This window comes from Sardina pilchardus, chromosome 2 (assembly GCF_963854185.1).
Source record: "Sardina pilchardus chromosome 2, fSarPil1.1, whole genome shotgun sequence".
In the NCBI taxonomy this organism is placed as follows: domain Eukaryota; kingdom Metazoa; phylum Chordata; class Actinopteri; order Clupeiformes; family Clupeidae; genus Sardina; species Sardina pilchardus.
The window spans coordinates 12,898,511-12,916,016 of record NC_084995.1 but is presented as its reverse complement, the minus strand read 5'-3'; the positions used below and the strand labels follow the sequence as shown (position 1 = coordinate 12,916,016).

General features: G+C 47.0%; 1 protein-coding gene across 8 annotated transcripts in view; it reads left to right on the top strand.

The window, feature by feature from the left end:
• LOC134063559 (transcription factor E2-alpha-like) overlaps window positions 1-17,502 on the top strand; it is a 36,928-nt gene extending 19,426 nt beyond the window's left edge. For 2 of the 8 annotated variants that reach the window (XM_062519159.1, XM_062519132.1), the window contains exons 9-20: window positions 2,107-2,203; window positions 3,460-3,572; window positions 4,566-4,686; window positions 4,923-4,981; window positions 5,634-5,721; window positions 6,375-6,595; window positions 6,974-7,082; window positions 7,329-7,467; window positions 8,518-8,571; window positions 9,039-9,283; window positions 13,058-13,135; window positions 13,533-17,502. In XM_062519159.1, the coding sequence (XP_062375143.1) occupies window positions 2,107-2,203; window positions 3,460-3,572; window positions 4,566-4,686; window positions 4,923-4,981; window positions 5,634-5,721; window positions 6,375-6,595; window positions 6,974-7,082; window positions 7,329-7,467; window positions 8,518-8,571; window positions 9,039-9,283; window positions 13,058-13,128 (1,317 nt within the window). In that variant the 3' untranslated portion in view covers window positions 13,129-13,135; window positions 13,533-17,502. Of the gene's footprint in view, window positions 1-2,106; window positions 2,204-3,459; window positions 3,573-4,565; window positions 4,687-4,922; window positions 4,982-5,633; window positions 5,722-6,374; window positions 6,596-6,973; window positions 7,083-7,328; window positions 7,468-8,517; window positions 8,572-9,038; window positions 9,284-11,985; window positions 12,216-13,057; window positions 13,136-13,532 lie in introns of all 8 variants that reach the window. The other 6 variants (XM_062519168.1, XM_062519141.1, XM_062519149.1 and 3 more) reach the window with 6 other exon arrangements.
• The last annotated feature ends 4 nt before the right edge of the window (window positions 17,503-17,506 follow it).

Here is a 17,506-nt window from a genome sequence, read left to right as displayed (position 1 = left end):
GCCCCCTGCCGTAAAACTACCCCCTCACGCGCGCGCGCGCGCGCGTGCACACACACACACACACACACACACACACACACACACACACACACACACACACACACACACACACACACACACACACACACACACACACACACACACACACACACACACACACACACACACACACACACACACACACACACCTCCTGCAGGGCTGATAGTGGCTTGTAACACCGCTCACTGTGTTTGCTCCTCTCTTTTCATCCTGTTCTCTCCCTCTCTCTCGCTTCTGATATCTTTCTCTCCCTCCATGGCCTCTCCACTACCTCACACTACCATCCAACTTGTTGTCACTCTTACTCGTCTTTCTCCTCTCCTCTTACTCATTTCTCTTTCTTCTGCCCTTTTTCTACATCACTCTTTCAACACTGCCTTTCTATCGTTCCACCTCTCTCCATAGCTTCCTCTCTCTCTCTTTCTGCCTCGGTCCCTCTTTTTTTCCTTCCCCCGCTCTTTCTCTCTCTCTCCTACTGCCCCCTCCCTTTTTCTCTCATTCTCTCACTCCTTCCTTCTCTCTCTCTGTCTCTCCCCCTCCCCCACTCCTCTTACCCAGCTGCCTGTGGAGTTGGCAGGCTTCCAAGAAGGGGCAGATGGCTCTGTAATTAGGAGTGTATCTCTCTCTCTCTCTCTCTCTCTCTCTCTCTCTCCTTCTCTCCCTACCATTCTTTCTCTCTGTCATCCTTTTTTTTCTACTTCTTTTCCTCCTTCTCTTCCCCCTCTTTTGTCCTACGTCTATCCATCCCTTCATAGCGCTTTCTTTCTTTTTCTTTTATTTTTCTCTCTTCCTCTCTCTTTCTCCCATCTTGTATGACTTATCTCTCTCTCTCTCTCTCTCTCTCTCTCTCCTTTTCTGTCGTTACTGCTCTGGTTCTGTTTTCATTATTTCTCTCTCTCCTTATTCTCTCTCTCCATCCCTCCTCTCCCCGCTCTCTTTCTGCATGTTTCGCTGCACGCACTCTCAGTCTACCCCTCCTACCGTCTGTTTCTCACCCTCTTCCTCTCCTTTATCGCCACTCTTTTTTTTCCTCCTCTTTATCAACTATCTCTTTTCTTCTTGCTTGCTTGTTCTTTTTCTCTCTTTCTTTTCTGTCTCTCTCTCCATGTCGCATGCTGAAATCCAATTATACAAAAATGTCAGTTTCTAGGATTCCTCTTGATCTCCTCTCCATGAGTGTGTGTGTGTGTGTGTGTGTGTGTGTGTGTAAGGAAGTGAACGTGTAGTTAGACTGTAGAGTGACATGTGTGATGAATGAAAGAAGGAGAACATGAGCTGAACCAGTCAGTGCTGTTTGTGTGTGTGTGTGTGTGTGTGTGTTTGTGTGTGTGTGTGTGTGTGTGTGTGAATTGGTGAGTAAGTGAGTGTGTTCACTAGCTGTGCCCCTAGGGCTGAAACTGTATGTCCTCACGTTATTTCCCACCAAGCTGGTGTGTAATTCCTGTTTCTCACACGTTACGGAGCCAGACACGTTGACACACACACACTCACACACACACCTTGTAGCATGTTATTGCTATCAGATTAAGTCCTGTGAGTGAGTCAGTGGCGATTGCTGCTCTTTGGAATAGGGGAAGCTCTGATAAAAATGATCAGTTGTTAAATTAATATAATTATTAAGGTACTATATTGTTCTTTTTGTCACCATGCATCTAGCTTTTCTGCACATCTAAAGATCAGCGCACTATAGTGCCATTGAAAGTCCAGTGAAGCCGAGCTTCTATGGGGTTTTTGATGGATCGTGTCGTCACAGCAATGTATCAGGGGCTCGAAATTACGATAGATGACCAGCAAAACCTTATTGCTGAACAAACTAGCCATGAAGTTGTTATTTGATGTTATTTGTTAGTTGTATAATATTTTAGAGGAGGCTGAGCTTCCCCTGTAGTCTTAGTGGAATCGCCTCCTGAGGGGGTTTATGCGTATGCACAAGTCAGAGATTTGATTTTGAGTAGTTGTTTCTAAATCTGATACTGTTGTTTCTAGATCTGATCATTTTGAAGAACATTTTGCCTCATATAGACAAGTAGTATCTGAAAAGCTGTGTGTGTTTGTGTGTATTGCAGGTGTACCCCACATCAGGGGAGGACTACAACTCTGATGGTGCAGGGTATCCCACTTCCAAACCAGGCAGCGTGTACCCTTCCCAGTACTACCTGACAGGTACGGCATGTGCACCTGCACACATTCACACATTCTCACTCACTCGCGCACACGCTCTCTCACTCACACACACACACACACACACACACACACACACACACACACACACACACACACACAGGCACACGCACACACACAGAGGCACGCATACAGTGAAGGAATGGGGGACCTCTTTCATGCCCGGGAGCATGCGGTATGCAGTGAATGTGTTTCCAGTCCCCATTGATACCGCAGTCTGACCCTTCCGCAGACTCCTATGCCATGTGCATTTCCCCAGATGCTCTTCCCACTGCCACTGCTGCCCTGAGAGCGCTAGGAAAAATGAGAGAAACGCTCCCAAATGCTCCCAAACTCCGGAGCTGAAGAGTGAATGCTCCCAAACGCCGGAGCAGGAGACTCTGTGCTGCGGCTGCATGTTTTCCGCTGCAGTAATGCATAACAATAACACTGACGTCTGAGACGTGAATCTGCGAGTGAGCCGTCAGGCCCACATGCATGTGCCACTGCCAGCACCGCGCTCTGGAGTCCAGGCACGGGCACGGGCAGACACGGGTACACGCGCAGGGTACTGCAGACGGGCAGAGCCATCACCTCATGGAGTTAAGGAAGTCTGTGGCGTGGAGGCTTACAGACAGACAGACCACGAGAGAGAGAGAGAACGAGACAGAGCGAGCGAGCGAGCGACTCCAGCTCCTGGTGGACTGTGCCCCGTCACGTAGCCGTGTGTTAGCATAGAAGTCAGGGACAAACAAGGACACCAGTGCATGTGGGAGGCAGCATTTGCTGTTTACTGTAGGAGGACCAAAGCCCCCCCACACACACATCTCTCTCTCTCTCTTTCTCTCTCTCCCTCCTGTTTTCTTTCTATCCTCTCTCTCCCTCTCATGTTTTCTCTCTGTCCTCTCCCTTCATCTTTCTCTCTTTCTCTCCTCCTTCTCTCTCTTTCTCTCCTCCTCCATCTCTCTCTTTGGTCCCAGCCAGTCAGATTGAGTTTCAGTCAGATGTCTCCACCACCTTCAAAGCAGTCAAAGCAGTCCCACAGTTCACATCAGGTCTGCTCTCCACAGGCTCCATAATACATGCTGTGTGCGTTTGTGTGTGTATGCTTTTACGCACATACAATTTGTGAGTGAGAGTGTGTATGTATGTCAGTGTCTTTGCGTTCTGTGTGCGTGCACGTATTGCGAACTAGAGAGATTTTGTACGTGTGAGTTTGTTGATACTGACCCTGCGTGTGTGTGTGTGTGTTTTGGCAGAGGGCATGATGGATTCGTGGGGACAGAGCGGGTACCCTGCCGGACTCCTGCAGAACTCCCCCCACATCGCCCAGCAAGCCCCCTTCAGCGCGGCCAACCCACAGGACAGACTGGTAACTACCCCTTGTGTGTGTGTGTGTGTGTGTGTGGGTGTTGATGTGCACCTGTGTTTTTGAACAGCTCCTTGCCCTCCCCAATGTTTGCTCATGTCAGTATGTCAGTGTGCTCCAGCCCTGTGTGTGTGGGTGTGTGTGGGGGTTTCCATTTCTTTTATATGTCTTGAAATCATCTTGTGTGTGTGGGAGAGAAAGATAGAGAGAGAGATAGAGTGTGGGTCTAAACTCAATCAGTCTATTTGTGAAGTGCCTTTCTTGCAACAGTGCAAAACAAGGTGCTCTCTAGAGCTAAGCTAAGTTAAGTAAAGCAAAGCCTGGAGAACAGTTAACATGTAAGAACTGGACCACATGACGACCAAGGCAGACAGACATGAGACACAAGTTAATGTCATACACTGCAGAAATGTGTCACCTACAGAGATTAGGTCTGTCTGCTGCCTGCTCTAACCCCCCGACCCCTGACCCGTTAGTCTTAAGGCCAGGCACTGACCTCTCTCTCTGCGCCCCACACACACACACACACACACACACACACACCACAGCCTTAATCCCTCATCCCTCCCCACGCCACCACACTCCCTAATCCTATTGCTCTCTGCATGCACCACATTTGTGTGTGTGTGTGTGTGTGTGTGCGTGTGTTCGTGTTCATGGATGATGGTCTCTCTGTATGTGTACCATGGATGTGTATTTATCTATCTTATAGGTATGTGTTTGACCGCATGGTTTTGGCGTGCGTGTGTGTGTGTGTGTGTGTGTGTGTGTTTGTATGCATGGCTGTGATTTGTATCGCTCTGTATGTGTGTTCCCCTTTCTATGTGTGTGGCCGTTCTATGTTTTTTTTTTTTTTCCTGGTGTGTGTGTGCAGAGGTGTGTTTGTGTTCATGTGTGTATGTGTGTGCGTATATGTATTTTTTGTGTGTGTACACAGAGCTGGTTTGTCTGTGTGTATATGTGTGTGTGTGCGCTGATATACATTTGCTCTGTCAGCAGAAGAGGCAGCCATTGGCCATTTCCCCCCAGAACTACCCGCTGCAGGCCGGAGACATGAACGGCTACCACTCCGGCCCCTCCGCCTACGGGCCACCCAACGGGGCAGACAGCATCATGGGTAATGGAGTTTTCCCTGCCCAACTCCATCATTTCATCATGTTTGTAGTTAGATGTTTTATTTAAACACAGAGCTTTATCCAGCTCAGTCTTTAATGTGTTTATTCTTTCCCCTGTTCTATTCTTCAATACCTTTGCATCTCTCTTCCTCTCTATTGTTCTCTTCCTCTCTGTCCATCGCTCTTCTTCTCTCTATCTTTTTCTTCTTCTCTATGTCCATCTTTCTTTCTCTCTCAGCTAACAGAGGTGCTGCTCCAGGGAGCTCAGGTGATGAGATTGGGAAGGCATTGGCATCGGTGAGTCCGACTTGCACGTTTGTGTGTGTGTGTGTGTGTGTGTGTGTGTGTGTGTGTGATGCGCTCAGACATCTATTCCAGTAGGTCTCTAAATAGCCTTATAGGTCAACTCTGTCTGATCTTGTCTGCAGTCAGCCCAATAGCCTATACTATTGACACACATCCTGTAGCTCGCGTGAGTCATTTTTGGCGTGCCAAGTGTGAGAGTGCAAGAGCTCATTAGTGGCCAGACATAAAGAATTGGGCTAATCTAGCGCAGGGGCTATCTGGCCACTACCTCCTGCAGCTCCACAAAATGTGTGTGTTTGTCTGACTGTGTGTTTGTGTCTGTCTGCATATGCTACTGTGTGTATGTTGGTGTGTGTGTGTGTGTGTGTGTGTATGCTAGTGTGGAAGTGTGTTTGTGTTGGTCTGCATATGCTAGTGTGGAAATTAGTGTGTGTTTGTGTGTGTGTGTCTGCATATGCTAGTGTGGAAATGTGTGTGTCTGTGTGTGTTTTTGTGTGTGTCTGCATATGCTACTTTGGTAATGAGTGTGTGTTTGTGTCTGCCTGCATGCATATGCTAGTGTGTGAGCTTTATCAGTATGCCTAAGTATGTTTTCTTTTCTCTTTTTTCCTTCTTTCTCTTCTCCTCCTCTTGTCCATGTCAGATCTATCCATCGGAGAGCAACGGTGCCAGTTTCCCCTCAACTCCCCCAACTCCAGTGGGCTCCGTGGGCTCTCCCCAGGCCATCGCAGGTGTGTGTGTGTGTGTGTGTCCGAGAGAGAGAAAGTGTGTGTGCTTAAATATATGTGTTTGTATATGTGTACATTTGTGTGTGAGTGAGAGAGTGTGTGTGTGTGTGTGTGTGTGTGAGGGAGAGAGATTGAGGTCACAGTGTTAAAGCTTGTGTGAGTTAAGACCCTCTGTGTGAGCCTAGTTTGGCTGCTGTAGCTCTGCAATGCCATCTACTGGCTGAAAGGGACCATGGCGATGTCCCTGTGCCACAAGCATGATGATAGTGTTATGAGTAAGGTCTGTTGACCGTTCAACATTAAATGCAGCATTTTTGTTATAAAAATACTTGATATAACAAACATTTGATTTTTAAAGACAATTTGTAATTTGTCGACATGAGTCAGATTGTTTTATTGGTCAGTAATATCAGAACCTTACATTAGGCACATTTTGATAAAAAATTGGTGTGTGCTCTGTTGTAATATGAAAGTGCATGTTGTGTGACATTAATTTAAAATGTTACATAATGTTTTATCCTAGAATCATGGACATATTAAGAATGAATGGAAAATGCATGTATACTGTATAGCATTTTATAATTCTTATATGGAATATCTTTCTTTTTTTCTTTCTTTCTTTCTTTCTTTCTCCCCCTCTCTCTCCCTCTCTGCAGCCTCTCAGTGGTCGAGGTCCTCTGCCCAGGCGACCCCGTCTCCCAGCTTCGAGGGCGGCATGCAGGCTAAAGTGGGGGACAGTCTGGAGGAGGCTCTGACGGTGTTGCGAGGTCATGCCGTGGGGGCGCCGGGCGACCTGGTCAACCTCCTGAGCTCCGCAGGCGGCTCCAGCTCCACCTCCAGCCTCCTCACACAGGCCTTCAGCCTCGCCGGGCGCATGGTGAGGATGCCGTATGTGTGTGTGTGTGTGTGTGTGTGTGTGTGTGTGAAAGAGAGAGAGGGAATGAGAACTTAAGTGTATGGGCCTCTCTCAACACCCCTCCTCGATCCTCGATGCTCGGTCCTCTAGGCTCGTTCCCACTGATCTATAAAGAAAACTGGATGGACTACCCCATTGTTGCCGCCCCATCTTTCTTTATCTAGATCAGTGGGAACGAGGACCGAGGAAGGAAGGGAGGACAGATAAAAAGACGAATGAGAGGCACCCCATGTCTGTCTGTGCGTGTCTGCCTGCCTGCCTGCCTGCCTGCCTGCCTGCCTGTCTGTGTGTTAGTCTGTCACAGTAGCATATGAGTAACCTTGTTCCCTCTGTGCGCAGCTGCCCATTCACCATGAGGAAGGAGCCGGCATGACACCTAGTGGTCCCCTCCTGCATGGTCACCACAACCCTGTAGCTCCACAAAGCTCCCAGCCTGAGGGCTTCAATGGTGAGACACACACACACACACACACACACACACACAGGCATGCATGCATATACGAAAGTGTACACACACACACAAACCCTGTGGCTCCCCAAGCTCCCAGCTTGAGTGCACATAAACATGCACACTGATATACTGAAAATTCAGGCGCACACTCTCACACACACACACACACTGATGGTGCTGTGGGTCGGAGGTTTACACTCACACACACTCGCACACTCACTCTGATGGTGCTGTGTATTGCAGGTGGTCTGATGCGTTCCAGCCACTCATCCAGCAGTCTGGACATCAAGCGCGAGGACAAAGAGGACGACGAGAACTCCTCCCTCAACGACAAGTCCGAGGACGAGAGGAGAGACGCCAAACTGGCCCGCTCCAGAACTAGGTATACACACACACACACACACACACACACACACACACACACACACACACACACACACACACACACACACACACACACACGCGCACGCATACGCTTACGCTTACGCTTACTGACATCTACACATACACAGACAGACACACAATACATACACTCAGAAATATGCACAATAGACTCAAACATATGAATACTTACTCCGACATAAACATTTATGCACACATCATTCACAATGGCACACACACACACACACACACACACACACACACACAAATACCCTGGAAAGGAGATTAATGAGCACCATGCTCTCTCCCATACAGTCTCATAAATATTGTTTTGACCTAAATCTCTTACTTTCAAAACAGCCATGAAGCTTGTGAAAGAAGGAAGGAGTAAAAAGCCTCATACAAAACAGCCTTATGACTAATGGATAATAATTTAATCTCTCTTTCTCCCATCTCATTAGATTTTTTATCAAGTAATCTTGCCATCTCTCTGTCTCTCTCTCACACACACACACAATACCTTGTGTTAGACGACCTTATTACTTAAATTCAAACTCTCTCCCTCATTATCTCTTATCAAGTGATGTATGTCTCTTACAAACACACACACACACACACACACACACACACATACATGTCAAATCGTAAGCCCATATTGTATTATGAAATTTGACAGTATATTTAGCTTAAAAGCATGGCGTGGATGTGAGGTTATAGATGCGACTTAGTGTGTGTGTTGTTTAAGAAGCGAGGGTTGGGTGTATGTGTTTAAAAGGCGGGGTTGAGTGTGTCTGTGTGTATTGTATAAGAAGCGGGGGTTGAGTGCATGTGTGTGTGTGTGGTGTTTAAGAAGCGGGGTTGAGTGTGTGTGTTTTTAAGAAGCGGGTGTTGAGTGTGAGTGTGTATGTGTGCTTTGGTTAAGAAGCGGGGGTTGTGTGTGTGTGTGTGTGTGTGTGTGTGTGTGTGTTTTGGTTAAGAAGTGGGGGTTGAGTGTGCGCGTATGTAACGCGCTCCTGTTGTCATACTGCCCCGTTTGTCACGCTTGTTTCAGAGATCAACCCTTCACCCTACACAGCAACTCTGCCCAGTCAGACTCAGGAGCTGAGTAAGTTTACACACACGCGGCTTATAAATACACTTGCACCAGCCAATTCCAGTCCATGTGATATTATCTGACTTTGTGTAAAGTGTATAATAGTTGTGTGTGTGTGTGAGCATGTGTGTAATATACTGCAAGTGAAGTCACTCTCCATGAAAGCCGCTGGGACCCTTACAGACATCTTGCACACATTGAGGAGTGTGTGTATGTGTATATGCACGCGTGCATTGCTTCCGTTATTTGAGCCTCAGTGGTATGTGTCTGAGTGTGTGTGCGTGCTTGTGTGTGTGTCTGTATAGTGCTGCAAATGCAGCCACACTCCATGAGAGCACCTGGGACTTGGACGGTTCACCCATACAAGCATCTTCCGTGTGTGTGTGTGAAATGCTTCTGTTATTTGAGCCTCTGTGGTGTGTCTCTCTGTACGCGTGCGTGCGTGTCTGTGTGTGTGTGTGCGCCTGTGTGTGTTAAAGTAACGAGGACGACGAGGACCTCCCCCCGGAGGTGAAGGTGGAGCGGGAAAAGGAGCGTCGCCAGGCCAACAACCAGCGGGAGCGTCTGCGCGTGCGCGACATCAACGAGGCCTTCAAGGAGCTCGGCCGCATGTGCCAGCTCCAGATGCGCCCGGGACAGGACAAGCCGCAGACCAAGCTGCTGGTGCTGCAGCACGCCGTGCAGGTCATCCTCAACCTGGAGCAGCAGGTCCGAGGTCAGTCAGGCAAGACGGCAGCATCAAACAGACAGACATCCACCCGCAACAGCAACAGGCTAACGGCTCAGACACTGCAGCACTCACTGGTTTAGCTAGAAGCGTATTAGAGGTGGAGCATGGCCAGCCTTATATGAACAGCCTGTCTCTCACACATGTAAGGGGTTTCAGTAGCTGTCTCTCTCTCACACATGTAAGGGGTTTCAGTAGCTGCCAGTCTCACATATAAGGGTCTTCGTACTATTTTAGTTCTATGAACAGACACACATATAAGGCGGTTTAGTATAATAGTGTGATCAGAGGGGTAAGAGGGTTGGGGGTGGGGGCAATTAAGGGTCAAGGGTCATGGCCAAAGCAGCCCCTCTCTTTTACTCCACACTGAAGTCCTCTTGTTCTATCATTCTGCCTTTACATCACCTGTCCTGTCTTGTGGCCCTCCTCTGTCTTAGCCTGTATAAAAGGTAGCGACACATTTCAGGTAGCTTGTTAAATATGTGTGTGTGTGTGTGTGTGTGTGTGTGTGTGTGAGAGAGAGAGACAGAGAGCGAGAGAAAGGGAGAGAGCCTTGCATAATATTGCATGTCAGTCCTGAGAGTGTGTGTGTGTGCAAAACTGCTTGCAGGACTAAATATGCTGGTCATTGTGTTGTCATATTCTCCGCTTAACCTGTCTCATCTACATTCTCTTCTCATTTCCATTCTTAACCTCTCACTTTATCCAAGTCAAACTTTTCAAACGAAGAATTGTTATAAATGTTATCACTGTGAAGACTTTTACAGAACTTCATAGATTTCTAATGACCAGTAAACTAACTCTCTTAAACTGCTCCCCTAAAATCATCAGCCAATGTAATCCTCCCAAGGTGTGCTCCCATAGCTTTCTAATGCCTCCAGTCCACCATCTTGTCAGTATGTGTGGAGGTGTAAAGATCTCTCTCTCACTCTCCATTCGACTCTCACTCCTTGCCCCTGTTCATCAGAATTCTCTTTATGGACTCTCCAAAACCCAAACCGGCCCAGCCATGTTAACTTTCACTGACCGCATGTTAAGTGTAGACCTGCAAGCTGGTGAAGAGAGGTGCAATAGTAGTCATTATTAACTCGCTTTGTCATGCACACACACACACACACACACACACACACACACACTTGTACATGCATGCACACACACGCTTGTGCTGCAGTTGCTTATCTGTGGTTAGCAAAGTTTAACCTGTGTACCTGAAATGTTCATTCCTTCATACAGCCACCTGTACAGTCCCCACACATGCTTTCTTTCTTTCTTTCTCTCTCTCTTTCTCTCTTTCTTTCTTTCTTGCTCAGTGTGTGGTCTCTGTCTCTCTTTCTCGTATTTCGTCGCTGCTGTTCTTCATGCTTGTGTTCTTCTGTGTAGCAGATACTTTGACCTCCATGTTTCAGAGAAACGCATCACTAACACAGGGATGTGTTTCAAATATAGTTTCTGCCACCTCTCTCTCTCTCTCTCTCTCTCTCGTGCTCTCGCTCACTGTCTTGCTCTCTCTCTTTGCTCTCTCTCCCTCCATTGCTCTCTCTCTCTCTTTGTACCCCCCCATCGTCTACGGCAGCAGGCTCCATTTTTTCTGCCTTTGTGTGTTTGCTGTGCCTCTTTTTCTCTTGCTTTTATTTTTCCCCTCCCTCACTTTTTTGGCCCGACCCCCCCACCCCCCACCTCTCACTGGCTCACCTGCCATCACCTGTCGCAGGTCAGACGTAAGGTAGACGTTTTTGAACGTGATTGAGAGGTAGACGAGCAGTTCTGTATGTGCAGGGTCGATGTTGGATTGACGTCGCTGAGGATGTAAGTCAGTCCATCAGCTTCCAGTCAGTGTGGGATCAGATTTGGGTAGACCATCGCTCCGTCCTGTCAGACCCCTGTTCAGACCCCTGGACAACACGAAACGAGAAAGCATGAAGACCCTGAGGAACAACAAGTCTCTGGGGAGTAGCGACGTCTTTGTAATGTAGAAGATCAAAATGGATACCAGTCATCACAAAGGCACCTTCTAAATACAAAAGGCAACAGTCTTCTAAATACAAACGATGAGGAAGGAGAAGGCCTTCTCCTCATCTGTTGGTCCTCCTGCATATGATGAAAATTTGACCTGATCCACTGGACGGACAATTGGACGACAGGGCCATGCGTCAGACTCCTTCTCCCGCTCCCTCTACTCCTCCACCAATCTTGTGGTTGCGTCTTCAAACACACATACGCGCAGACACACAGACATACACGTACACACCACACACACACACACACACACACACACAGACACACACACTTAGTCAAACATATATACATACCTTGAAAATACCCACACTTAACCTAAGCAAATGCATAAATGCAATTGTGCACACACACACATACTTGAAGGGGCACTCTAGATCACTACAGAAGGTGCTGCTCTGAGTTATCACTCCATACATTTGCCTAAGACACACACACAAGATAACATGGACCACACACTTACTCACACACACACACACACACACCAACACGGGTCTCACGGCTGAGAGTGTGTGTGCGTGTGAGAGAGAGAGTGAGGGTGATTGTGCTCCATAGATATGCAGAACTTTTGCATTTTCCTTCCTTTGTGCACTAATGTGCATTTACTTTGCGTGCGTGCGTGTGTATGTTCCTTGCGCATGTGTGTATGACCTGTGTGTGTGTGTGGGGTGCGTCCCCCTGCACAGCAGTGTGTGCGAGGAGTCTCTGACGGCGGAGGAGAAAGAGCAGCGTGAGCGGGAACGCCGGCTGGCCAACAACGCCCGCGAGCGTGTACGCGTGCGCGACATCAACGAGGCCTTCAAGGAGCTCGGCCGCATGTGCCAGCTGCACCTGCACAGCGATAAGGCCCAGACCAAGCTGATCATCCTGCAGCAGGCCGTGCAGGTCATCCTGGGGCTGGAGAAGGAGGTGCGAGGTACGCAGTCCCCCCACGCACGCACACACATGCACACACACATAATGTGTGCCTGTGTGTGCGTCCGTGTGTCTGTCTAAGCCTGACAGAGGGCTGTATGCCTATTCTTCAAGAGGTACACAGCCGACCATGCAGGTCATCCTTGGGTGTGTGTGTGTGTGTTTGTGTGCTGTATCCTCCACTCCGCAAAAGGGTGGAGGAAGCGCTGTGAGAACAAACAGGAAGTCGCTGAATGGAAGGAGGGGTGGGGACTGGCCGCCTAGTTCGGGGCTGTTGAGGTCACTTCGTTTTTTGTTTTTTTTATTATTTATTTGTTTTTGTTTCTGGGTCACTTGGATCTGCAGTCCTTTTTTTGCGCTTTTCTGTCTGGATCTTTGGCCCAGTTTCAGTGCGGCTCACTTTTTTTCTCTCTGTCCAAGCCCTGCTGCTTAGCAACTCCCTTACTGTGCTTTACCCTTCTACCCAGTACTCACCATCTCACACAGACTGCTTTCTGTCTATCTCTCTCTCTGTCTATCTCTCTCTCTCTTCTCCCTGCCACCAATGTATCTGTTTGTCTACTTTCACACAGACCTTTCTCTCTCTCTCTCTCTCTCTCTCTCTCTCTCTCTCTCTCTCTCTCTCTGCCCCCAGCAACTGGCCTGTCTGAAGTTGACCCACAAGAAGTGCAAATACTGTATCTAGTGCACCCTGTTTGTCTGTCCTCTCTTCCTCTCTCTGCCCCGTGCCACTTGTGTGTCTGTTTGAAGTTGACCCATGCCAACTCCAGCTGTGTCTGGTGTGTTCTGATGGAATCTTTCTGTTTCTCTCTCTCTCTCTCTCCCTTCCTTTTTCTCGTGAAGAGAGGAATTTAAACCCCAAGGCAGCCTGCCTGAAGCGTCGAGAGGAGGAAAACCCTGGCAACCATATGTGACACTGAGGTAGGTGTTTGTGTGTGTGTGTGTGTGTGTATATACCTCTTCTACCTTTATTGCTATAGTTGAGTAGTCTTTACTCGTTATCTACTATGCTATTTAGACCTGGGTACTTAAAGGAAAACTGTAATTTTTTCTCATACATCTCTCTTTCTCAAGGTCACTGTCGGTACAGGGGGAAAAAGGTCATTTTAAAAATGCCTTTTTTTGTTTTTGTACCGACAGTACTTTGAGTGACCTCAAAAGAAACCAAGATCTATGAGTGAACTCTCCGGAACTCTCCTTGAAGCTGTGCTTGAGATGTACTATATTGCCTCTGTAGTTTGTTTCAGTGTCTGGTCCTGTGTGCGGTGTTCTCCACTCATCTCCTTTCCTCTGTTCTGTTCTTCCTCTTCATCCTCAGGTTGTCTTCAGGAGACAGAGCAGCTGTGGCCTTAATGACAGCAATCATCTCAGCCAGCAGACATGCATCTACACTGCCCCAGTGTGTGTTAGACTACACACACACACACACACACACACACACACAGGCGCGCGCGCGCACACACACACATAGTCACACACACACACACACACACACACACACACACACACACACACACACACACACACACACACACACACACACACTCACATACATACTTTTGTTCAAAACTGACATGTTGACCATACCCCTGACTAGATGTATACACTGACCATTGAGTGCACCTGCAAGTACTCATACTGGCATACACATAGATATATATATACACACACACACACACACTCACACACTCTCTCTCTCACACACATACACACACACACACACACACTAACTATGGCCCAGTGGCATATTGGTGTCCGTTGCCCACTGCAGAAAATGACTCTATCTGAGAGAGACTCCAGCCACACCGGAGGAAGACTTTATGGATCAGTTTTTATCTGATATTTTTTTATGAAATCTAAAACAAAAATGTTGCTTACTTAATGGAAGCAAGAGACAAAAAAAGAAACTAACAAAAAAAACAGGACATTTCGATCTTTTGGAAACAGAACAAGTAGAGTGGAAGTGGCTTCTAGAAGAGGGAGCACCACCATCAATGCAGCAGAGGGGACTGTCTGTGTGTGTGTTTGTGTATTATGGGTTGTAACGAGTCTGACTGCGTAGTAATTTGTGTTATGGCATCCAAACATCCATAGAGACAGACAGACACACATACATGCCTCCCCCTTCCTTCAGATGTTGTCACTGCTATGTGTGTTACACAGAAGTGAGGAGGGGGTCTTTGGACTGCTTTTGGATTGGATGCAGGGCAGGCCTCCCCCTTGACGACATAAACTCTCCTAGAAGCTTCTAGAACAACCCCCACCCCAAGAGCCACGCGTCCCCAGGCCATCGTTAAGGCCCATCCACACCAAGAACTATAACCATAAAGACAACTTTACCTAGAACGATATGAACGTCCACACTGGACAATGATAAAGAGGGTCAGTCCGGAATATTCATCCGGTTCATTAATGTGATTAACAAAATTTGATGGACTTTGATAGGCTGTCAGGTTTCTATCGCTCTCCAATTGATCCTCAATTATGTTTTCATGTGGATGTCTTTGTTATGATATGTGGTGTGGACGTAGTTGTTCTAATTAGTTAACGCGATACTTAGAAACTGTAGTTTTTACTGTTATCATTATCGCTACAGTTCTGGCTAGTGGTGTGGACGGGCCTTGAGCCTAAGGACTGGACTGCCTAGCGTCAAGTGTGTGGGTGAGGCCCATGGGGTTAGTCGGCTCCTCAAGGCTGTGAGCGAGAACATAGCCGCAAATTACCCTTCGTTTAACCGGACAAACAAAAGCATGTTACATGGACTGGGTTCTTACTTCTGCTCAAATAAGTGAGAATCCATCTCCTAGGTCAAGAAGGAAATGTTGCCGTAGAAACTCTGTGGTCACGGGTGCTGATGCATTTTTTTGTTTTGCGTGTGTGGCAAAGATGAGTGTCGCCAAGGCAACGACTGCTCTGTTGCTGTCACCATGACGATGATGCACACCCTCCCCTTATATTGTAAAATTTCGGCAAGACCTGAATTGTTAAGTTACGACAAGAAGCAGTAGGACTTAATGGAAGTAGTTGTACTCCTTATCAGCTTGTGTGCTTAGATGGCATGACATATGGAAGATGCGAGGGCGTTTATTTGCTTGGGGTTAAGAGGAAGGAGAGCTGAACTCCCTCCACCATGCGAATGGATGGACTAGGTCAGAGTGCCGCCTCTGTACAGCCCAGCTTAGAGAAGAGAAGAAAGTAGATTATCTTTTCTTTTGTGTTAATTTCTTTTAATTTCTTTCGAACAATTTGCAAAAGGGTTTTTTTTATGAGTGGACCCAATATGTGTATGTAACTTGATTACAATTTGTACTTTGTATTTCCCCCCTTTTTTATACAAATATTCTTTTTTTTCCATGTTTGTGAGTTAACTTTCTGATTGTTTTTTTATGAACTACATTTGTTTAAAATGTAATGTGTAAAGGCTTGTAAGGATGCCAGAACAAAATGTGTTCCTCTTTGCTCTTGCTGTTGACTGGTGACCGACTGGCCAACCTAAAGGGACAAATCTCATAATTAGAATCTGACATTTGGAAAGGAACCAGTACACTCAGACCTTTCCACAGAATAGCAGTAGCACTGTTTTGCGTTTGGTTTGATTTGCGTTTGAACTAATTGCCCCACCATATTGAGATGTCAACCCCATGTCCTCCCCCTGCCCCTAAAGCAACAGTAAAGTAAGTTGTTGGCACATTGCCGTCATGCTTAAAATAAATAAATGCCCCTTTTATTGGAAGGCGACCCCAGCACGCGTCTGAGCTGTGTGTGTGAAACAGAGAGAGAGATCCATCTTGCCCTTGTCTTTTGCAAAGGACAGGATGCTTTTCTGAGTTTGTCCCTAGAGGCAGTGCTATAGCCTCAGCAGGGGGAAATCGTGTCTCTTTTTCGGAAGGGGCGGTGGTGTGGCTCTTTAGGGGTCAGTCAGACCCCTTAGAGTAAACGCACTGACTGGACAGAACAGGAGGAGGATACGGCCTTGATCTATATTATCGACCCGCCAGGTCAGCTCCGCCTCGTATCAGAGGCGGACAGGCTCCTTCTCCGCACTCGTCTGACTTCTGGAGTGGAATCAGAGAGTGGACGTTTACCAGTGCCTCTAATTCTCTCAATTCAGCTCAGTTTTGCCCCCTCCCCCCTTCCTTTCCGTTTGTTTTGTGGGGGTGGGAGGGGGGAATGGGGATAGATAAAGAATATTACACAAGTTGATGAGGATGATTCAGAACACATTTCATAGCTTCAGTGAGCATAAGTCGAGAGACACCGATTTCAATCCGCTTCTTTTCTTACCTTTTGATGAATTGAACAATGGTGTTGCAGCAGAATTGGAATTGGTTTTAAGATGTTAAATGTTAAAAGCACAAAGTAAAAAGACAAAAAATCTCAGAACAATCCAGTTGTTCAGTGTCACTTGCAGACTGCTTTGGGTCCGAGCATAGTCACCATTTCCCAGACAAATGAGTTGGATTTCAGTCCCCCATCAAAGTGATGCCATGCTCAGCTTTTAAATCAGTCACTTGCTGAAGTTCTCAATTGAACAGATTTCAGCTTTTATTCTTACACTGCTTTCATGACTATCAGGTATAGTGTTATTTGATTATAATCACATTTAGAGGCTGTGTTGGTGGTAATACCTTCCCAGACAACCTTTTCCCTTTCACCCATGTCATGGCCTTCCATGTTATTATTGCTGGGAAAGGCAGCCCCCTACTGGCAGTTTAGTATACTGGATATTAGCACATGAACAGAGGGTACACCTCTCCCAAGTTACTCCTACAGCCATCGGCACAGTCGGAACAGTGTTTTACTCTTTCAAATGTTTATTAGCGCCTCTGAGAATCATCATGCTGATTTCTTCCTAAAGCTGAAAAGGCAGACATTCTCACATCTCACTATGTCATGGTTTGCCATACCATTGTGTCCAGAGGGGTGTGGAGGGGGAGAACCCCCCTTGAAATATATTTCCCAGCAGGATTGGCTGTAGAAAGGCATTATGTGCTCTCCTGTCGGGGTGGGACATGAAGGCACCACTTGTACCTGCATGGCTGACCATACCATCCAACCATCTCCGTACCCTAAGACACACTGCAAGTTAAATCTGCGGTCTCTTATGCATTGGGGACAGAATACAATATATGTGTCCTCACAGTGCCTCTAGGCGGACTCTTTAAAAATGTAGTTATTGAGAACATTCATGTATATAACGTAGCAATAAAAGTGCCATTTTTAATAACAGAAATATACATTTTTCAATGTCTGTCTTTTGGAACTTGTATACCTGAATAAAAAGAAAACGAT